General features: G+C 39.7%; 1 protein-coding gene across 29 annotated transcripts in view; it reads right to left on the reverse strand.

Annotated features, from left to right (window-relative positions):
- Positions 1–23,617, reverse strand: part of EPB41L2 (erythrocyte membrane protein band 4.1 like 2) — a 190,593-nt gene that overhangs the window by 46,908 nt on the left and 120,068 nt on the right. For all 29 annotated transcript variants that reach the window (XM_036316233.1, XM_036316247.1, XM_036316245.1 and 26 more), the window contains 6 exons: positions 21,447–21,489; positions 16,961–17,036; positions 11,299–11,517; positions 7,685–7,772; positions 3,804–3,956; positions 3,185–3,282 (listed from right to left, as the gene is read on the reverse strand). In XM_036316233.1, coding sequence (XP_036172126.1) covers positions 3,185–3,282; positions 3,804–3,956; positions 7,685–7,772; positions 11,299–11,517; positions 16,961–17,036; positions 21,447–21,489 — 677 coding nt within the window. The remainder of the gene's footprint in view (positions 1–3,184; positions 3,283–3,803; positions 3,957–7,684; positions 7,773–11,298; positions 11,518–16,960; positions 17,037–21,446; positions 21,490–23,617) is intronic.

Consider the following 23,617-nt stretch of genomic DNA (forward strand, 5'->3'; position numbering starts at 1 on the left):
AAGGCTTTAGTTGACAATTCCACAATATGGAGAATACTACCAACATTTTTCCTATCATTCTCCAAGAGTGAATCTTTAAGAATTACTTAGCATTTCAAGTATTCTAGACCTTCTGCCCAGTTTTTTAGAAAACTTATTCTGCTAAGGAAGCAATGAAAAAAATTTCAAGGAAAGGTAAAGCTACATGTAATAATACAAGAGACTATCCTCCATTAACTAAGGATTCTCAGTAGTCTTAAACATTCCTCCCCCTCTCCCCAAAAAGTGTTGGAATTAAACTGATGAAAGAACTAATACCCTCTGGGCTTTCTTGATTTTAATCTATTCATGTATGTAATAGAAGTGTTTCTTTAAATCTTCCATTTTCTGCCAATAGACTTTGAAAGGATATATGTCACAATGCAAAAGAAGTTAAGTCATTAACTAGAGAATTTTTATTTTGTTTTAATTTGAGATAAGATACTTTCTTGCCTGACACTGGTTGACCACATACTCAAAGCATTAGCTTGCAGATTAATTTTCTGATGATAAAAAAAACCCTTAAGTAATTAAGCTTCAATTAAATAAAAACAAACATCAAAACAAAAAAGGGGCTGACTTCACCACAGACATTTATTAGCTCTCTTTAAAAGAATTTTTTTGGTGATTTAAGTCAATGGTAATATAAATTTTCTAAGAAAATTTACATAAATTGACAAATATTTCAAGACTATCACTTTAAGATCAGTTTATTTTCTTTTTATGTTACTTTTATTTTTCATATCAGACCCTATCTTGATAAGAGTAACATCAAAACCACTACAAGGCATCTATCATTTCACTTTTGGAAATTTAAAAGCTATAATAAGGGGCTAATCATCAGAGTATTAAAAGTCTGGAGCAAGATTATCTAAGTAATAATGTATTACAAAGGAATCCAACTTTTACGTATTTTACTGCTTAAGTAGTGTATTAACATTTTAATTTTATAAAATTCCTGTCATTACAAATTAATATTAATGTTTATCTATGGAAAATGAACATTTTAAGAAAAATCCACATACCAATTGCTAAATCAATCATACATTTAACGAGTGCCATGGGTTCCCATAAAACTCTCTAAAGTGGCTGATGACGTTAACTCGCTTGGGATTAATCTGGATTTGCAATGCCAAAGTTTAAATGGCAGTTTAATGTGAAGCTAGAGAACCTCATGTTACTCTTGTTTACACACCACCATCACCACCACCACCACCACCACCAACAAAAAGCACTGAGAAAATAGCAGGAAGCACATCAGCTGCAAATTCAGTTGGGAAGTCTAGCACCGTGGGTATACTGGTGGGTGCCTGGAGTCACACTACCTGGGCCTGCATTCCATCACACCGTTACTCTGTATATGACTAAGAGCATATTTCTGAACTTCGCTGTTCCTCAGTTTCTCCATATGTAACATGAAGATAACTGCACCTGCCCCATAAGCTATGTTATAAGGATTCATAAAATGAATCCCTGTGTGCCGGGGTCCAACCCCAGCAGGTCCAGGGGTTCCCAAAGGTGTGGACGGAGTCGGCGAAGAAGGAATGACATGGAGACAGCGTTCAGTTGATCAGCAGCCTAGCCAGGATCTCCAGCCAAGTTCTAGTCTGGATCTCCAGCGAAGTTCTGGCTAGGATCTCCAGCGAAGTTCTGGTCTGGACCTCTAGAGAGGTTCTGCTTAGGATCTCCAGCCAGGTTCTGTGTCCATGTTCTCTTGCTAGGTTCTCCAGGTTCTCCAGCCAGGTTCTGTAGCCATGTTCCCTCGCTAGGTCCAACCCCAGCAGGTCCAGGGGTTCCCCGTAGGTGTGGACGGAGTTGGCGAAGAAGGAATGACACAGGCAGCGTTCAGGTGATCATCATAGCCGGGTTCTCTTGTCAGGATCTCCAGTGAAGTTCACCAGGTTCTCCAGGTTCTCCAGTGAAGTTCTGGTTAGGAGCTCCAGCCAAGTTCTGTGTCCATGTTCTCTTGCTAGGTTCTCCAGGCAGGTTCAGTAGCCATGTTCTCTCGCTAGGTTCTCCAGTCAGGTTCTGTCCAGGTTCTCCAGCCAGGTTCAGTCACCAGGTTCTAGTCAGGTTCTCTTGTCAATTTCTGTAGTCAGGTTCAGTGCAGGATCTTTTGCCATGTTCTCTCCAGCGAAGTTCTTCTGTCTCTAGGTTCTGAGTAGGTTCTGTGTTCTAAGTTCTGTCTCACTTGCTGTCTTGTTACATCTGTATTTATACCAGTTGATTCAATCCTATCAATCTCTATTACAAAGGTTAGGGCATTTCTTATCTCCATTCCAGGGAGTAAAGATTATGTAGCTTAAGCATGATTGTTCATAGTTAAAGTGATTAATTACCCGCCTGGCACTTAGTTGAGGGGTTTTATTCCCTCCCTAACTTCAGGGGAAAATCCCTACCTGGGGAAACAACCTTTCTCAGAGAGGAGACCTTGGTTAAAACACATAGTGCCAAGAAGGTGAGCAAACATTTTAAGAACAGTATCCCATATATGCCAGGTCCTTTGAAACAGCAAGGATGGACCGGCTCCCAGCACCCACCTGTGCAGCACTAAGAATGGTGATGGGCTATATTAAATGCGTAGGCAAGGACAGCAGCTTTATTATGTTCTAGTTAAACTAATATTAGTCTAGCTGAGTGGCTGTCAATCAACACAAAGATCTGTTTATGGCTTCAATCTGAAAGCCATTTTTTAATTTCCTAAAGAAATTATTTCAATCTTTTGTGATAAACTAAAACAGAACAAAATCCACTGATCAGATTCAAAGCATTCCGCAGACAAATTATGATTTTCCCTTTCTGTGTTAGATACATGTTTGTGAGCAAAGTTATATAAGATTTAAAGATATAAAAATGCTTTTAATTAATCATTATCCTAAAAGTCTGCAGGAGCAAATTGGTCTGCTTTTAAATTGGAGTCTATGGCATGCCAGCAAAAATGAAGGCAGACAGTTCAGAGCGATGAGTGACGACAAGGCATGGCCAAGGCAACAGAAATAGACACAAGAGTGGACTTTGCAGACAAAGGAGATTTGACACTGATAAGAGCAAAGAGCCATAATGGAGGGTGTTGCGGCATCTGCCACACTCTCCACTACCACCTCCTAGTAAGTAAAAGGTACCATGAGCTATTTCAATTAATTTTAAGCTGTTTTCTTTCAATTACCTGTAAAAAGTGTGATGTTCCACACACACTTTCCATAGCCTTTTCGCAGCCCGATGGTTCGGCAGTTTGAATCCAATGGTACTCTCAAACTGTTCCAGCTAGAATAAACAAATTGGCATATTTATTTAAGAGTTCATTAGAAGCTACTAAAAAACATGAATTCACATTTTCTCTAAAAAGTGATTCTTCTTGAAAAACTATGAGTACATCTAATTTATACAAAATAAGTATTTCATAGACTGCAATACTAGTTTCTATGAAAAGCAGGTACATAACTATTGACATAAACAATGTCAATGTCCACTAAAACTAATTTTACCACCTTCCTATTGATCTCCACTTAGCTGATTCAACAACAAAAAATGAGCCCCCACAATGTGGCAGGCACTTACTATGTTCCCTGTTCTGTGAATCTGTGGCTGTTGCTTGTGTTTTAGCAACAGGAATATATATGCAGGTTTATCACCAAGAACCTGACCTTTTTTTCACCACAGAGAAATAAAGAATAGTTCGTTTTCTTAAATTCAGTGGAAAAAAATTCAGTTAACTCATGGCCATGGAGAACACCTAAAAAAACAAAGCCTAATCAGATATGCCAAGGACTACATGACATGCTTACCTCTGCAGGCCTAACTTTAATGTAGAAGTTACTGCGCTTATAGGAAATTTTCAAGATTTTCGGCCAAGCAAAACGATTGATTCTCAGTCTGTCCTTGTAAATGAGAAGCCCATTAGCACACACACCCAGCTTGATGTCCACGCCTTCTGAGTCCTGCCAAGCATAAGCATTTGACCACGGTTAGAGTTGTGAAAATTATACAGATCAGGAAGCTCATTAGCTCCTCAAACCATGACTAGGAATACCAATTTAACAAGTTGGTATTTAAATTTCAGTGACAGCACACAGGTTAATAGAAACGGTAGGGCACACAACACATCTTAAATCTAATCATCTTCAGGGATTAGGTTTGATTTGCCAAAGAAGTACACAACGTAACTACAGGACACAATATTCTTCAAAAGGCATTATTCATGTTCCTGAGCTCAGGCCTATGAGCTCACGAGGAGGGAAGGAAACAACACGATTTAGGTATCCTGAAGATAGGAGAGCTAAAAAGTGTTTGCCAAGAGGCAACGCCCCCCCCTTGGGGACCAGGGGTGGGCAAACTTTTTGACCCGAGGGCCACAATGGGTTCTTAAACTGGACCGAAGGGCCGGAACAAAAGCATGGATGGAGTGTTTGTGTGAACTAATATAAAATCAAAGTAAACATCATTACATAAAAGGGTACGGTGTTTTTTTTTTTTAGTTTTATTCATTTCAAACAGGCTGGATCTGGCCCGCGGGCCGAAGTTTGCCCACGGCTGGGATAGATAGTATGTTGGCTTAAAGTACATTGGGCCTTTTACTTTAGTAAAACTTATCTCAGATGGATTATTCTAGCTAATAGCTATTAAAGTTACACCTATATTCTGTAAAACAACAATCCCTTCCAGGAAATTTCTCTTCTAGACTGATAGTGTTAAAATGTTTGAATTCTTTCAAGTAGTTATTCAGTAACTCCGAATGCTGACATCCAGTTCTTGTCATAGCATATTCCTTTGGCTGGCATATTTTAAAGGACTGCAGGCTATTCTTCAATTATTAATATTGTTTTCTTTCCCCAGTGTTTTAATTTAGAATAGATGACAATCTTGAATAATCACAAGCCTTAAAGATTTTAAACTATCAAAAAAGTTTACAGACAAAAGTAAAAAATTGGCTCCTAATGTTTCTAGTAGTGTTGAAAATCTAATATGCACAATACTCAAAATGTACAAATTATTGTTTATCTTTAAGGGAAAAACTAAATCTCATTCAAATATTTAACACTGAAGAATATTACTTAAAGATATTCACATTTTCTAAATTCTCAAAAAGCATGCTGAAACAAACACTACATTTAGTCTAGGTCTCAATTCAATACAACATTTTGACTGTCTTGTGATTGAGAACAATGTAACACAATTTATATTAGTTTTTTTAAAAAAATAAAAGGACAGTACTAGGTAACTGATGCCAATTGCTTTAGTTGCTGATATGTGAATAATTCATATATACAAATAGTTACATTAGATCACCTGAGGAGGTTTAAATATCTAATCTATAAGGTTCTTTATTCACCAGTGTCCTGGCAGCCAAAATTCTCTCTAGGAACAGAGTAAAAAGCGGGTGAGTCAGGCACAGGTGTCCAAGCAACTTGGCACCAGTCACAAATGGTGCGTTTGCCAAAAACGTCACTGGCCATGACCGCAGGAAGCAGGCTGGAAGATTGCCCGAGACAGCATGTTCTCACCACAAGTAAGGAGGCAGCCCTCATTTGAAACATTGAACAAAGCCATCTCTCGTCTGAAGCAATCTTTAGGCAGGACACTGAAGCTATTTTATCTGACTTAATAATAAACAAAATCTGGACCCAAGTAAATGAATTGATTTTCGGTTGTTCCACACATTGTTTTAGAATTATCAGTATTTGTACGATGAGAAATTACAAATAAAAGATAAGAAAGGGAAAAACATTGTATTTGACTTCTGACATTCAACCTCAAAGTCAGAGAAATAAAGAAAAAGGGACCATCTCCTCTGCTGTGCTCACTGCCTCTGGAAGCTGCCCCACATGGGTATCAACAGGATCCCATGCCCACTGACTTCCGAATGGTTCAGTCTACGGAAAGTTCGTCAAGAAGATCAGAGAGAGGAGGAAGGGAGGGGGCGGTCAGGGTTTTGAAGATTCCCTCCCTGTATGGCTGCCATCTGGCTGGCTGTGTCCTTGACAATGACAGCTCCTCTCTAGATGGCCTTTCCACACAAATCTCTCCTGAGTCCTGACAATCACTCTTCAGATCCAGAGAGGGCTGGTGCTCTACTACTTCAGAAGTATGGCTACTCATGTGGTTTCCCTGTACCTTTGTCAAGATACCTTTTATTCAACACCCTCCAACTTGTCCTAACATGAGAGAGCAAGTAAAAACTCTTCTGATAATAAAATATTAATTAAAAGATGTTTTAAATGCAATCTCAAGACAATGAAAAAGTTAAAGGCACAAAAACTACATGAAAGGTTCTTTTAAATTGCTATATATCCTTTTAAATGACTACAAACATCTTGTTTATCAAATATTATCTGAGTCCATCAGATGATTAACAGAATGAATGAATGTTACTTTGCATAATCTCATTTTTAAATCCGTGAGTTCAATTGCGCTAAGGTTTTTTTAAATGTTTATTTATTGATTTTAGAGAGACAGGGGAAGATTTGTTGTTCCATTTATTTGTGCATTCATCAGCTGATGCTTGTATGTGCCCTGACTAGGGATCAAATCTGCACCCTATCGGGACGATGCTCTAAACAACTGAGCTACCCGCCAGGGCAACAAAGGTTTTTTTAAAACAAGAAAATGTATCAAAATGTTAACAGTGATTGTTTCGCATAAAGAGATTTCAGTGATTTTTTTCCCCTTCTGTTCGCCTCTTATTTTCTATGATGAACATGTATTACTTTTATAATAAGGAAAAATATTTAAAGAATAAAGAAGTCACTGAGGAAAAAAGAAACTTTCAAATATGAAGGACTATTAACACAAAAGCAAGAAGTATTAATCTGAGGACTAGGAAGGGAAGATATCTTCGGGTGGGGGGCTTTCCTGGAGATCTCACAAATCCTTTCATCTGGGCTTCCTATGCTACATTTAGGGATTGGCAGGGTCTTTTTAAAAGCAGGCTACCACAGCTTCCCTCAGCATGTTGAGTTGACTCTGAATATATTTCCAAATCCACCTTTCACCTTACCTCTTGTTCTCCTAGGCTCTCCCCATTAAATGATCATCCAAACAAGGATCATCAAATAGGTGACATTTATTACTGGCATCCTCACAACACAACCCAATCCCACCTTCTCCTATCACCTACTCTTCCTCCCACCTCTCAAATTAGACTGAAGGCGCTATGTCACCTGGAGCCTGGGCCAGCATACTTTATCTTACAAGAGGGAGAAGCCCAATTCAAGGGCTCCTTCATAACCAGGGAGTTTTTAGACAGTGGTCAATACCCATCATGCTTTTTCCCTTTCATGGTAGCTAAGATCTGCTCTCTGATCCCAAGACAGAGGCAGGAGAGGGAGCTGGGATAGAGGGCACTTTTGTTACTTCTGATAAGACAAAAGCTGGGATGCAGAGTAAACCAAGATGATGGATCAAGAAGGCTGATGAGTCTTGGGATAAGTAAATATGAAAGGGTATAAAAAATATTGTAAAAAGAAGAAAGAAGTAGGGGGGAGAATAAATGGATGCTCCCACAACCATAAACACTACAATTAGTCTCCAAAGAAATATTACAGAGGCCCTGGGGTGAGGGTGAGTAGCCTTTTGCAAAAGGTGAACCAGGCTATTCTGACACTAGAGCCCTCTCAAAACTTCAGTCAACAGCCTGGAAAGAGGCCACCTCCCCATGACATTACAGTACCTTGGCATGATGTAGGTCAACACCATACATGGAAAGCCTCTTTGCATTTTCTAAGAACTGGGAATCAGCTTGTGCTGGAGATAAGCCCCTAAGAATCAAAAGAAACAATATTATCTTATTGGTGAATGCAAAGAAAATGTGGCCAAAATAGGGGAAGAGGTGGATGAGCTTGGAGAGTTGGGGTGCAAGGAGTAACACAGATAAATCTGCAGAAAAGTAGAAAACAGGTAAAACAGCTGAACTCTCAATCTCTAGCATTTTTATCTTAGGATCCTCTAATATAAACCTGTTTATTACAAGGATATGCACTTCTACCCTTACCCTTTTTATCTTAGAAAGTTGCTTTCAATTTTTCCTACTGGGGAAAAACACCCCAGCAATAATGGATACAACATAATTAACAAAAAATAAAATAAAATGAAAGAAAAAAGTGATTTCATTTTTCTGAAACAATCAAATTCTTACTCCTTAATTTTATTTCACTAGACTTGATCATAACAAAGATCAGAAATATTTGTATTTGGTTTTACACCTACAGCAGATGGTATATATCACATTTTATCCACATTGAAATTTTTCCCTTCCAATCTACATTCCCAACTGAACAAATTTTAAGCTCCTAGAAAGCAGGAACATGTCCCATTAAACTTCATATTGCCCATGGCATTTTAGCACCTGATATTTCAAATTCAAATTACAATACATGTTTATTTACATGTATAAAAATAAAAAAATTAAAAGCATTTTGATATTAAATAAAAATATTTAAAGCCAAATATTGCATTTAGTTTTTATGTATTTATTGAGTTTATTGGGGTGACATCCTTATATAATAAAAGGCTAATATGCAAACTGTCCCCTCGGGAGTTTGACCAACCAGGAGTTTGACTGCTCACTATGACATGTGCTGATCGCCAGGGGGCGGCACGGAACGAGCCCTCCTGTTTCAACCCAATGGGAGTCCCCAGGGAAGGAAGGCCCCTGCCAGCAGCCAGCAGCTGGGGGAAGGAAGGCCCCCAATTAGCCCTGACCGCCAGCCAGGCCTAGGGACCCTACTTGTGCACACATTTTGTGCACTGGGCCTCTAGTTGGTTAATAAAATTACATAGGTTTCAGGTGTACAATTCTATATCATCTTCCTATTCATGAACATGGTATATGCTTCCACTTATTTGTATCCTCTTCAATTTCTTTCTTTAGTGTCTTATAATTTTCCGAGTATAAGGCTTTTACAACCTTGGTTAAATTTACTTCTAGGTATTTTAAATTTTTTGAAGCAACTGCGAATGGGATTGTTTTCTTAAGTTTCCCAGATAGTTCATTATTGTTTATAAAAATGAAAAGAACGTCTGAATATTTATTTTGTATTCTGCTACGTTACTTAATTCATTTATCAGTTCAGGTAGTTTTTTGGTGGAACCTATAGGGTTCTCTATAGTATATAGTTTCATGTCATCTGCAAATAATGACAGTTTTATATCTTCCATTCCAATTTGGATGCCTTTTATTTCTTCTTGTCTGATTGCTGTGGCTAGGACTGCCAGTACTATGTTGAATAAGACTGGTGAAAGCAGACATCCTGCCTTGTTCCCAATCTTAAAGGCAACTCTTCTACCTAGTTATTTTGATGTTGGCTATGGGTTGGTTTGTTGTATATGGCTTTTATTACATTGAGGTATGTGCCCTCTATTCCCACTTTGCCGGGTTTTTATCATAAATGGATGCTGGGTTTATCTAATGCTTTCTCTGCATCTGTTGATATGATAATATGGTTTTCACCCTTCATTTTGCTTATGTGGTGTATCATGTTAATTGATTTGTGGATAGTATACCAACCTTGCACCCTCAGAATAAATCCCACTTGATCGTGGTGTATGATCTTTTTAATATATTGCTGAATTCAGTTTGCTAATATTTTGTTGAGGACTTTTGTACCTATGTTCATTAGGCTATATTATTGGGCTATAATTTTCTTTCTTTGTTGTGTCTTTATATGGCTTAAGAATTAGGATAAAGCTAATTATAAAATGAGCTTGGGAGTCTTCCCTCCTCTTGAATTTTTTCAAATACTTTGAGAAGAACAGGTGTTAGTTCTTCTTTGAATGTTTGGTAAAATTCACCTGTAAAGCCATCCGGTCCAGGACTTCTGTTTGCTGGAGGGGTTTTTTAATTATTGCTTCAAGTTCACTAGCTGTAATCCGTCTATTCAGACTCTCTGATTCTTCCTGATTTAGTTTTGGAAGATTGTATGTTTCTAGAAATTTACCCATTTCATCCAAATTGTCCAATTTGTTGGCATATATTTGTTCGTAATATTTTCTTATAATCCTTTGTACTTCTTTGGTGTCAACTGTTACTTCTCCTCTTTCATTTCTGATTGGGTCCTCATTTTTTCTTGATGAGTCTGGTTAAAGATTTGTTAGCCTTGCTTATCTTTTCAAAGAACCCGATCTAGGTTTCATTGATCTTTTATATTATTTTTTAGATTCTATTTCATTTATTTCTGCTCTGATTTTTTATTATTTCCTTCTTTCTACTCACTGAGTTTTTGTTATTGTGCTTTTTCAAGTTCCTTTAAGTATAAAGTTAGATTGTTGGAGTTTTTCTTGTTTCTTGAGATAGGCCTGCAATGCTATGAATTTCCTTCTCAGCACTGCGTTTACTGCATCCCATAGATTTATGGGTTGTTGTGATCTCATTTTCATTTGTTTCAAGATATCTTATGATTTCTTCATTGATCTCATTGTTAACCCATTCACTGTTTAGTAACCTGTTATTTAGCCTCCATGTCTTTGTGTGCTTTTCAGGGTTTTTTTCCTATGATTGATTTCTAGTTTCATACCATATGGTCAGAGAAGACTGCTTTAAAAAAATAATAATAATAATAAAAAAGTCAATAAATGTGGTTTGTCTAAAAGCTTCTAATCTCTAAAAGTTTCTTTCAAATCATTATCTTCAAAATTTTTAAAAATTTCAATTTTGCAATGTGGGACAAACTATAATTTTGTAGCTTGAGTTTTTAAAACTTATGCTAAAAGAAGCATTTTGTTTTCACACAGATATAAAAGTTCTTAACCTGTAACATGGTATGTAAGTGATTAAGTAATCCTTAGCTAAACCAACAGTCATCTTTTGTGGATAGAGAAACCACTTGCATATTTCAGTCATTTCTCCTACATCCCACTCACATTTCTAATTCAAATCCAGATGACTAACTGTCTCCCTTGCTTTCTTATTAAAGATTGTAATAAAAACAATTAAAGGGCAGAAGGAACATACAGTAAATGCCAAACAAGTATGTGGGTATACTTGTTTCAAGTATACGGGTGTATATCAAGGGATAGAAATGGGATAGAAAGATGTCATAAGAAAAGGGAACTTTTCCAATATATGAAAACATTTAGCCTCCTGAGCATAGTTCCTCATATTATAGTCATAAAGACCCTGAAAGATTATCTCAAGGACTGCAGAGTGTCTTGATTAGTACTAAGTGAAGTTCCAAAAGGAAACACTAGATATCCCACCAACTGTGCTCTAATGTCTAGCAAGTTTTATAAAAGAAGCTATTTAAATCTATCATGGCCATTCTCTCTCCAGCCAGAAAGTCAACAGACCTGTGGGTTTTATGCAGCTCTACCACCTTCTCTTCCAGCTCCTTTGTCTGGGAGGGGGCAAACTGGAAGTCACTGAGGTCATGACTGGCATGTTCTTCTGGGTCATAGTCTCCAAGTTCAGCCTGTAGTGTGTAAGATCCCAGGAGGGCATGAGTCACAAAAGAACAGGGCAGGCGGCCAGAGGCAATGTCCTGTCGGAGCTGAAGGCACAGGAAGTATCTGAGGAGCAAGGGGAGAAAAGGATTGAAGAGAACAAGTAGTTAAGAATGCAGCACTCACAATCCTTGAGTTCTAATAATCTGTTTGAAAATAAATATATAATATAGGCACTCTTCATATCCCTAGTAAAAAAAAAACTTCTCTAATACAAAGCCCACCTTGCTCCTTGGACTCCCAACCTTGTGGCTTATAATACAGAAACAGTCTAGAGAGCTAAGCAATAGAATGCAAACTCTGAACTTCTATTCCAGTAGTAGTGTATTATGACTGTGATTATTACAACAAAGAGTTTTATGGCCGAAGGTAAAAATTCCAATCACTGTCCCCTTGGATTTAAAACTAATCAAAATTAGCATGACCTCAAAAGTTGTAAAAATTAATAAAAATTTAAAAATAGCGGTAGCGGGGGGTAGGAGAGGCCAGGGGGAGGGCAATGGGGTAAAAAAAGAGACATATGTATTACTGTTTGTAATACTTTAAACAATAAAAAGAAAAAACAGGAAAAATAATAATTTTGTCCCCCGCCTTTCACCCCCCCCCCCAAAAAATAGCGGTAGCTCTTAAACATTAGCAGAAAAGTTAAAGTTATCCTGCCCTTTTCCCTCTCTACCCTTTTCATACTAGTTTCTTATTTTTCTGAGACACTTTTAACAACAATTATAAGTTAGTGTCTACTTTGAAGCACTAACTTGCCCACTTACCCCATCTAAAGAGGTAGCTAGTTCAGTCTGCAGTAGAAAAAGGATGGGCTTCATAGTGAAGCAAAGCTAACTCTTTGAGCAAGATAATTTACTCACCTAAGGTTAATTCACCACCTGTAAAATGGGAAAAAGTCTACCTCCCTCTGAAAGTGAGGGTGAAAAATTACATAATATAAACACATTGCATGGTATCCTGGGAATCAATATTTGTTAGTCATAGTCACAATAATGGTATTATTAGTTATAATAATTACTAGAGGCCCGGTGCACAAAAATTTGTGCACTCGCGGGGGAGGAGGGTCCCTCAGCCCGGCCTGTGCCCTCTGGCAGTCTGGGACCCCTCGGGAGATAACAACCTGCTGGCTTAGGCCTGCTCCCGGGTGGCAGAGGGCAGGCCTAATCCCTAGGTGCAGCCCCTGGTCAGGCTCAGAGCAGGGCTGATTGGGGAGTTGGGGCACTGCCCCCTGTCATGCACAGAGCAGGGCGGATCGGGAGGTTGCGATGCCACCCTCAGTCACACTCAGGGTAGGGCCGATTGGGGGTTTGGGGCACCGCCCCGTCACACTCAAGTCAGTGTCGATGGGGAGGTTGCGGCGCCACCCCCTGTCACGCACAGAGCAGGGCCAATCAGGGGGTTGGGGAGCTCCCCCCTGTCACGCACAAAGTAGGGCCGATAGGGGAGTTGGGGCACCGCCCCCTGTCACACACAGAGTACGGCGGATCAGGGGGTTGGGGCGCCGCCCTCTATTACCTACAGAGCAGGGCTGATCAGAGGGTTGGGGCGCCGCCACTGTCACACTCAGGGCAGGGCCGATGGGGAGGTTATGGCTCTAGCCCATCACACACAGAGCAGGGCCCGTGGGGGGGGGGGGGTTGGGGGCGCCGTCCTCTATAACCCACAGAGCAGGGCCGATCAGGGGGTTGGGGCACCGCCACTCTCACACTCAGGGCAGGGCCGATGGTGAGGTTATGGCTCTACCCTGTCACACACAGAGCAGGGCCTGTGGGGTGGGGGGGTTGGGGCGCCACACCCTGTCACACACAGAGCCGCAGGGCGATCAGGGGGTTGGGGAGCTCCCCCCTATCAGGAACAGAGCAGGGCTGATAGGGAGGTTGTGGCCCCGCCCCCTGTCACACACAGAGCTGCAGGGCGATCAGGGGGTTTGGGCGCTGCCCCCTGTCACGCTGATCCCGGTGCCGGGAGGCCTCGCGGCTCTGCTGGTCCTGGTGCTGGGAGGCATATTACCCTTTTACTATATAGGGTAGAGGCCTGGTGCACGGGTGGGGGCCGGCTGGTGTGCCCTGAAGGGTGTCCTGGATCAGGGTGGGGGTCCCCACCGGGGTGCCTGGCCAGCCTGGGTGAGGGGATGATGGCTGTTTGCAGCTGGTCACACACCCTTCAGGGTGGGGGTCCCAACTGGGGTGCCTGGCTAGTCTGGGTGAGGGCTGAGGGCTGTTTTCAGGCTGGGACTGAAGCTCCCAACTGCTCCTTTTTTTCTTTTTTCTTTTTTTATTCTGGGCCAGCTTTAGCTCTGAGGCTCCAGCTCTTAGGCATCCACTGCTAAAAGCACGTATCTGGTTTGTTTAGGTTCTATAATTGAAACTCTGTATCAATTCCAGCTCTGAGATCCCAGCTCGCTGAAAGCAGGTTTCTGGGGTTTTGTTTAGCTTCTATATTTGTTACAATGTTTTTTAAACTGCAGGCTCAGAGGCCGGCAAGGCAGGCAGGGAACGTTGGTTTCCTCCGTCACTGAAGCAAGCAAGCCTCATGTTAGTTTCAAGCTGCCTGGCTGCCGTCTGCCATCTTGGCTGGCAGTTAATTTGCATATCTCGCTGATTAGCCAATGGGAAGGGTAGTGGTCGTATGCCAATTACCATGTTTCTCTTTTATTAGATAGGATTATTCCATGTACCAAGTAGCTTACTAAACAGTTATAAAAGATTCTGTTTTTTTACTAAATAACATGGAGAAACAGACCTGTGGGTTTTATGCAGCTCTACCACTATTTATATTCTGTGAGGATTTTTGGGGGGCACCGTATCAAACTCCTTTTGGTGACATTTTAAAGCCTGATTGCTCAAATGTAATCAATTGCTAAGGTTACTAACGACCACTCCAAACTAAATGGCTCTCATTTCTGAAGATTTGTTAGTGACCGCCATTCCTACTGGCAGGTAGCCACCTTCATGTGGACACTTCTGCCTAGCATGGCTTTCAGTGCCCCTGCCCCGACCTCCTTTCATCCTCCCCCAACACATTCAAACAGGCGCACTGCACTGCCTCTCAGCCAGGCCTCACTGCTGTTCAGTCACAGAGCACGACCCAGCACATGCTATCAGCCATCATACAGTTCAATTCAACCAGGATTACTGGACACATCTTTCAGGCAGGCCAGAGACTCTATCATCATCACAGTCTCACAGCTGGCAAAGTATCTGCCACATGGTGGGTGCTCAATAATTTTCTGAGAATGAAAGTTGTCTCACTATCACTGCAGTCTGAGTGTTTTTATGCATTGCAGAAGCTCTCTTTCTAAGGAGGATTATGTTTCCTTGACTCCCAGAACAGCATGAGTATCACTGTACTTATTTTTATTTTCATTTTTAAATTCATTTTTATTGTTGACACTATTACAGATATCCCTCACTCCCCTCCCGCAATGATCCAGGTTATCCTCCAATTCTCTAAGGCTAATCAAGAACAGTGGTACTTCTCCACATTTTATGACAGTTTTAAGGCCTATCCACAAAGATTCCATCTATTACTAAAATCTTGTTGCTCCCTTTTATAGTATTAGCTCTACTTTTTCCACTATCTCTACTTTTCTCATTGGTGTTTTCAAAGCTTAAGTTTGAAGTACAAAAAGCTTCCAATAAAAACTGCAACAGCTCCCTGAATTTCCCAACTTGGGAAATTTACACTGCAGGAAAGAGCATTCTTTAAACATTATTCTGAACACTGTTTTTGCCATCCTCCAAAGCTTACCCGCCTTCTAAATGTTCACTCAAGTTGTGGTGAAGATTTCAAACATGAGAAGCAGGCCACCAGCTTACACGTACAGGCAAGGTGGCTGGTCTCAGGCTGCGCTGCCACGGCTGTTAATTAGCCCACTAAACTATATCATTCCTCCCCCTATACACAGAGAGACTGTTAAAGCCCAATTTGAAAGGAAAAAGAAAGTACTGATGATATAAGATGCAATCACCCAAGAATTATTATCCTCAAACAAAATACTGCAAGGAGCAGTGCATGTACCGAGGTGTTGGGTCACAAAGCCCCAGTTACTTGCACTGTTTAAAGGCACTCCTGCAGTGAGGCTCTGTAGCTTATACCTGCAAACCTCTCAACTCTACACAGCTCATTGTGCAGTTACAAAAGCTACTATTTATTATTTACTAGCTGAAGCTAATTCAATCACAACTTAATTAGTACCAGTACATCCTTATTCAGCAATAAGTACTAAAGGGAAAAAAATCTTGTTATTTAATCTAATCTTGGAAAGATATCTCCATAATTCTTATTTTACATGGATATCACACACTCTCTTAAGCATTCCTACACAACTTGATATTTGACAACACTGGCCCACAAGAATCAAAAGCAGAGTCTTCCAATAAGACCCTGTAGTTTTCTAAAAGTACACACACACACACATATACAGGCAGTCCTCGGGTTACGTCAGACTCGACATATGTCATTCCGTGGTTATGTCGCCATCTCCCATTTATTTATTAAAAAAAAAAAAAATTCCGTCATTTTGACGTATGTACATATGTGCTTTATGTTTTTATTATTTATTTACCACAAGTAAAGGTCAGGAATTGTTATCTTTCTTTTAAATTTTTTTTACTGTTTCACTTCATTACTGCTGTGTATGTGCTCCATGTGAGTGACAGGTGTTCAGGTAGGTGGGTTCCGACATACGGCGAAAATCGCCTTATGTGGTGCCGTAGGAACGGATCTCCGACGTAACCCGAGGACCTGCTGTATAGAACAGTGTTCCTTGGCCATGTAAATAACCTTTTAAAATATATACAAATCACCTAATCGACTTACTCTTACTAAAGCTAAGAAGTCTTACCACTGGTACCCAGTTGAATAGGGCTAAGACATGAAGGCACAGGCAGACACAAGAATGTTCCTTGGTTACCATTCAAATACTCAGCCACTCTCAGAATCAGGAAATGCTGTCTTGCTCCTAAACTGAATCTTGTATTTGTAATTTAAGCATATATTTGTATATTCCAGACAATCTCAGAGGAGATGAAATGAAATACTATTGGCTCTTACATAAGAAAGCGTACCTTATTATTTGTTTGGGGCAACAAAAAACTACAGTTCAACTGACTTTTAAAAATAATTTCATTTTCTACCCTTATATCACCTTTGTAATATGAGATTAGTTCACAGGAACAATTGGGTTGTATAATAAGAACTATCTTATTGAAATGTGAAATATTAAATATCAATGATTTTTAAAGTATAACATAGGAAATAAAGTTGCCAGCAATATTTTTAAAAATATTTCATTACTCAAATATAAAGATAAATTAAAGAAAAGTAAATAAAATTTTTCAAACTGGCAACCTTTCAAACTATTTTGGAACATCCACTTCCACAGGTACTTCTAAAACTCAAACTAAGAAAAAATGTTTTCATTCGAATAATGGAATTATAACCATTACCTCAGGGCACAGAAATAAATAAGGAAAGGTTCTTTTTTTATGTAAATATGAAATACCTGGTGATATCTTCAGTCAACTGAGAAGGATCAGGAGGATAAAACTTCACATTAAAAGTGAACAGCCAGGGAAGATCTGTAATTATTAAATCATGGTTATTCATCCAACCAACAGAATGACTATTTATTTATTTATTTTAATATTTTTATTTATTTCAGAGAGGAAGGGAGAGGGAGAGAGAGAAATATCAATGATGAGAATCTTGGATCAGCTGCCTCTTGCGTGCCCCCCACTGGGGATTGGACCTGCAATCCGGGTAAGTGCACTGACCAGGAATCAAACTGTGACCTTCTGGTTCATAGGTAGATGTTCAACCACTGAGCCATGCTGGCCTGGCTATTTTCATAAAACTTAAAGTTCTACGTCAAACACTGTACACTAGTTCCTGCATAAATCAGTTTAGAGAACTTCATTTTTTAATTTAAAGAAAACATCACCTATAAGACAACATAAGAAATAAAGTTAAAATCAATTACATAAATAACCCAACATTTAAGAATAATAGGATCACTTTTTAAATAAATGTTTACTGGTACTTCAACAAATGTTTTGTATGGTGATGTATTAAGTAAAAATTTTAATATAACTTCCATGGAATAGTTCTCAGATAAGATTTGTTTTAACCACAGAATTTCTAGATACCAAATATTCTCCACCCTCTAAAGAAAAAAGCATTTTAAGATTTCTACACTGTTGGGGGAAGAAGGATAATGATCTAGTGATCACTACAACTATGTAGGTAATTATTTATAGGTTATTTGAAGGAAGTGTTAAAAGAAATCCCAAAGAAAGGAGATAGTGGTAAATGTCACAATACTTTAAAACAATAAAATTATTTCCCAGGTTTTCTAAGTACACTCTATGTAACATATACTTTGCTGTATTGTGTCAAAAAGAATAACTATATCAACCATGTCATAAATGACATTAAAAGTTAAACATCTATTTATACATTAACATTTAACCATTCAATATAGCATGCTTCAGGTGGCTTTTAAAAACAAACAAAAAACACACACAACTCTGGGACGAGAGAAGGTATTATTTCCCAAAGGGATCCAAATAATTTCAATGGCCTGAATTTAGAGTTGTGCTCGAAGTTCGTAGTATTTCCAAATTAAAATAAAAAAGTGTGCAATATTTCATTTCATACACATTTGAAGGCCTCACAATTGCTTTAATTTACAGACTTGAAGAAAAATTTCTTTTGACTCCCATTCTTTTGTCCAATGTGTCATTTTGCCTTTTTTTTGCCAATAATCAGTATACTAACTATACTAACGAATGGCTACTGTGAACACATCAGAACTTTTGCTGGATTTTGGTTCAAAGCAGTAATATTCTACTAATAAAATCAATTCTGTTGAATTTAAGAAAAAAAGTTCAGTTTTGCTTTACACATTACAAATATCACAAAGGAACTTTCCTGGCTATGGAGAGACACATGTTTCTTGGCCTGGAGCACCATGCTGGCTAGGACGCACACTCACTTCTTCAGCTGCTAACCCATAATTAACAGTCATCATAGAATCATCAGTTCTTAATGGATCCTACTTATTTGTTTTCTAGGTATTAAAACTAGCACATGCTTGCCTAGACATGACTACAGGGATACATTTCTAATGGAACACATATTTTAAGATATATTTCCAATTCTAACATTGATAAAATGCACCAATAATGCTACATGTTTCATTTCATTACATATTATTATTATCCTAATTTTTACCTAGCTACATATAAAGTCAATCTAGTTATGAATTGTTCATGTATTAATTGTTCATACTTAAGCCTTAATCTTATTATCTACATAGTTTTATTTGTATACATTTGAAACATAAAGATTTTAAAATACATTTTACACAGGAACCACTAGGTTTTCAGTTGTCAAAAGTAACTAAAAAGATTAATTTCTACCTTTGCTAACTGCCAATTAACTGAATAACAATAAATCCTAGCAGAGGCTGGGCTAAGATAGAACAAGCAGTTCTGTTGTCCATTTTAATATCAGCAGAAAGCCAGAAGTAAAATCCAACAGCAAAATTTCAGTTCCACAGCCTGCTTTCATGATTGGGACAGTACAGGGTTCCAGTTAGGGAACTAGCAACAATAGTCTGAAAGAGTCAAAGCCTATTTGTTACTATTATTCCTCTTGCCAAACCACAAGGGCAAAAGTCCTGAAATAACTTTTTAAAAATTTCACAAATAATCAAAACATAAGACCATCCTCTATAATAAAACCCTAATATGCAAATCGACCGAACAGCGGAACAACCGGTCACTATAACAAGCACTGACCACCAGGGGGAAGATACTCAATGCAGGAGCTGTCCCCTAGTGGTTAGTACGCTCCCCCTGTGAGAGCACCGCTCAGCCAGAAGCTGGGCTCAGGGTTGGCAAGTACAGCAGCAGTGGCAGGAGCCTCTCCCTTCTCCACTGCAGACGGGCAGTAAGGAATGAGGGGTTCCGGACTGCAAGAGGGATGTCTGACTGCAAGCTTAGGCCCAGGGATCAGGCCTAAGCTGGCAGGTCAACATCTTCCGAGGGGTCCCAGATTACGAGAGCGTGCAGGCCAGGCCGAGTGCACATATTTCGTGCACTGGGCCTCTAGTGACTTATAATTAGCAATAGTCTTGCCTTTCAAAAGTTAGAAAATCTCCATGACTCTAAAATGAGTGGCACATAAAGATAACCAAACAAAACCAAAACAAAACCATAGGAAACAACTCGATGGAACATCAATCATGTTTCAGAGGATATCCTGCTCTCTCCTGTGTGGGTCACTTGGCAGGTCTGACTTCAGAGAAAGTGAAAGAAGCAAGCATCTGTAGCTTTCTGAATTCGTGCACCTTTTAGAGCAAGTAGTAACTGTAGACAGGACAGGGAAAGCTCCAATGTTTTCTTGTGCAATTTCTTCCATAACGTCAGCATAATGTATCTGTGTCTCATTTTACTCCTTTTCTTTAACCCCCTCTCCCTCTCCATCATGAAGCAAACATACACAGATTAAACACCAAAATAATAAATGCAGGGAGAGGGGAGAGGCGGGAGGGAGAAGGGATGAAGGGATGAAGGGGGAAATGCTGGAATGGAAAGCCAGGGGTAGTAGTCAAATCATCCCAGTTTGCCCAGGGCTGTCCAGGTATTATCGTTCAAGTCCCACATCCTGAGAACCCCTAAGTTTCTCAGTCCTGGGCAAATCAGAAGGGTCATTGTAATTAAAGATATAAATAACAGGAAAGAAAGATGAGTCTATAAGGAGAGGAAGTAGAAAAAATAAGATATAGATAGATAGACAGACAGACAGACAGACAGATAGATAGACAGACAGACAGACAGACAGACAGACAGACAGATATACTGAGAACAGAAAAGGGGGTTAGAAAAAGAGAGTAGAAATGATAGAAAAACTACCAAAGAGATTAATAATTTGAGAGAGAAAGGAAAGAAGTGAAGAAAAATGTGGAGAACCTAAAGTGGGACAGAAGGTAGGCGGGCAGGAACAGAAGGCTGGTTCCAGTGTTCTGATGTCAGGAACAGTAAAGGCAGGGAATGGAACCCAGGGCACAAAGGCCATTCTGCACTGGCACTCAGTTTCACTCCGGCCCACAGGCCCAGAGGCTCTAAGAAATCTATTCTCCTGCCTGAAAGTTCCGGCTGTTGTGGCTCCCTAACTTTTCTGCTTCAGCCACTCACCGACCCTGCTGTACATTAAGTACTGATTTCCTGTGAGAGGTTTCTCTGTGGGTAAGAATGTTTCTTGGCACAGATATGGCAAAGCCAGCCACAAGCCAGTCAACCTGCAGAGGCAGAACCCACAGAGGAAACTGAAGCCAGTTAGGATGGGACACTGAACGTCACTTTGGGAGTCCACAATGAGAACAAATGGGGAAACGGAAAAAAGGGCCAAGCAGGACTAATGACAAAACCAGACTCAAAGAGCACATTAAGTGGCACGTGGGACAAAGGAGTAAAGAAGGCAATGACCTTAGAGGACTGAAAAGATCCTTCTACACATTTTCTCCCCATAGTCCTCACTCCAGCACATCTACAAACAGTGTATCTATAAGCCCCTGGGTCAGAGATATGCTTATTTATTAAACTAATTATACACTTTCAAGATGAAGTGGATAAAGTAATAAATTTACCTGGGGTAAAGTTTACATAGATAATAAAAGTTACAGAAAAGCAGCTTCTCATTTTTTTCTACAGAGAAAAAGGTAAGATATACTTCGAAGTGGTAGATACTGTGAGAAAACACTGAGGACTGTGAGTCTAGAACCTTTTGACAATACAGGAGTCCCTAAGCCCTGTATAAAGTAGTCATTATCCCAGAAAAATATCACTAGAAGCCTTCACTTCCCATAAGACACAAATGCAAAACAGAGCTGATCATTCTATGACTATCTTATTATTATAGTCCATAAACTTTTTTAAAGATAGATATAAAGATTAACTTCAAAGTATGATTATTTGAATACTCACTTCTCAGTTGTCTCTTTATTTGTTTTGCAGGATCTAGCCAGTTCTGCAGGAGAGGAAAAAAGTGGTTAATCAACCCATAAGAAATTTCCCAGAGTCCAAAATGGAACTATTTACAGTTCACATACTTATTTAAATGTAAATAGCCTATATAATAAAAGTGTAATATGCAAATCGACCAAATGGCAGAACGACCAGTTGGGGGGGGGCGGGGCCGGTGAGCAGGGGGCACCAGGCCGGCCAAGGTGCGTGCCAGCGGGCAGAGGGAGGGAACAGCGATTGGGGGGGGGCAACCAGTGGTGGCAGAGGGGCGATAGGGGTGGCCGGCACTGTCCCCTGATCGGCCTGTCCGGTCGCCTCCCACAGAAGGAAGCCGGGCGGCAGCAGCGGTGTGATGGGGGCAGTGCCATCCCCTGATCAGCCAGCCCAGTCACCTCCCACAGAGGGAGGCCAGACTGCAGCTTAGGCCCGCTCCCAGTAGGACATCCCCTGAGGACTCCCGGACTGTGAGAATGCGCAGGCCAGGCTGAAGGACCGCCCCCCTCCCCAGTGCACAAATTTCCGTGCACCGGGCCTCTAGTATTTTAATAAAGTCCTATTAGAAGTAGCTTCCACCTATTAGCATTCCACTGGAGTAAGTACTGACTAGTATTTAAATATGTTATAAATAAAATATTACAACACTTTTAAGGTGAGTCTCTTGGGCTTCATTTTATGAGATATGAAATCAAACACCTATCCTAATGATGAGATAATATATCTACATACAGTCTTTTTCTTTTATTTCTAAATTACAGTTTACACTCAATATTATTTTGTATTAGTTTCCAGTGTACAGTATAGTGGTTAGACACACACAGTCTTTAGTCTTTAAACTGCCAGGAAACAGTCCCTGTGGACACTGGAATGAGAGCTCAACAACTGGCTCCAGCTCACGAAGAATAAAATGTGAATTGGGAACTATTAGTTAAGAGTATATATACTATGATCAAACACAATTATCTCAACTCCTAAAGCCAACTCCTCCTCCTTAAACTTTGTCTTTCCCTGCAACTATGTAATGCTATGGAGAATACTGTCAAACTGGAGCAGAAACTTTCCTTCCTGGTCTTCGTGTAACATCCTGTTTAAACTTCATTCCAAGTTGGGAGTCATAATCATAAAAAAACTCTGTTTCTCTTTCCACTTACTACTTCCCTTTGAGAAAGTTAACATAAAAAGACTCTAGGAAACCATTATAACATCTTAAAGCTGAAAAGACCAAACTGGAACCACTGAATTCAAGCAGCCTAAGGACATTAAATATTTGTTTTTCAAAGCTATAAGCAAAAGATCCATCTAAAAAAATTTATGCGTTTTTATTTTTTATACTTCTCCCACCTTATCCACAAGTCATTGTTAGAGTTACTTTATCTTCATTAACACAAGAGAACAAGTACATTTTTTGAGATACAGTAATCGAATTCAAATAATTGGCTGTATAATAAGTTTCATTCATTCTGTAAGTACCCCAAATAATACCTGTCTTTAAACAGAATTTTATTTAGACACATAAAGCAAACAATTAAAATGTTTATTATGTAGAAAATAATAGCCTACTGTCTCAACAAGATATTGAATTAGTACAACAGACATTAACTTACAAAATAAGAAAGTAGTAACAACAGGATGCTTTGAAAGCAAAGCTGCACAGACCCCTATGGGTTTCACTACACCTGTCACAGCTTGCGCTCAGGGCAGCAAGGACCCAACCAAGGTGTGCATGGCTCTGTCCTAACACTGGTTATATTCAAACCTCTCAATAAAAAACTACCAGAGATTGGTCTAGTTTCATATCACTGGTGTCCCAGCTGCGTGGCCCAATATGAGAAGGACCAGTGGAAACCTCTAATGGTACCTCCAGTGTGACACTGAGGAAAGCTCTAATTCTCCTCTTAGAAAAGAGCCTGGCATTCAGTCTCCTTGGCCTGCAGCTGCTGTCCCAACAACAGCTGGCTCACAAATGGCCGGCTATGATGAGTGAACAAAAATGAGAAAAACACATCATTCAGTCTCTAGCCCAGACAGAGGAGAGGCTGGGGGAGGGGCAAAGAAAGATCAAATGTGTTGGGGCATTTCATCCAAGGAAGTAACAACTACAGCAAAAAAAAACAAAACAAACTGAACCAGAGTCG

The sequence above is a fragment of the Myotis myotis genome, unplaced genomic scaffold (genome assembly GCF_014108235.1).
Source record: "Myotis myotis isolate mMyoMyo1 unplaced genomic scaffold, mMyoMyo1.p scaffold_m19_p_7, whole genome shotgun sequence".
Lineage (NCBI taxonomy): Eukaryota > Metazoa > Chordata > Mammalia > Chiroptera > Vespertilionidae > Myotis > Myotis myotis.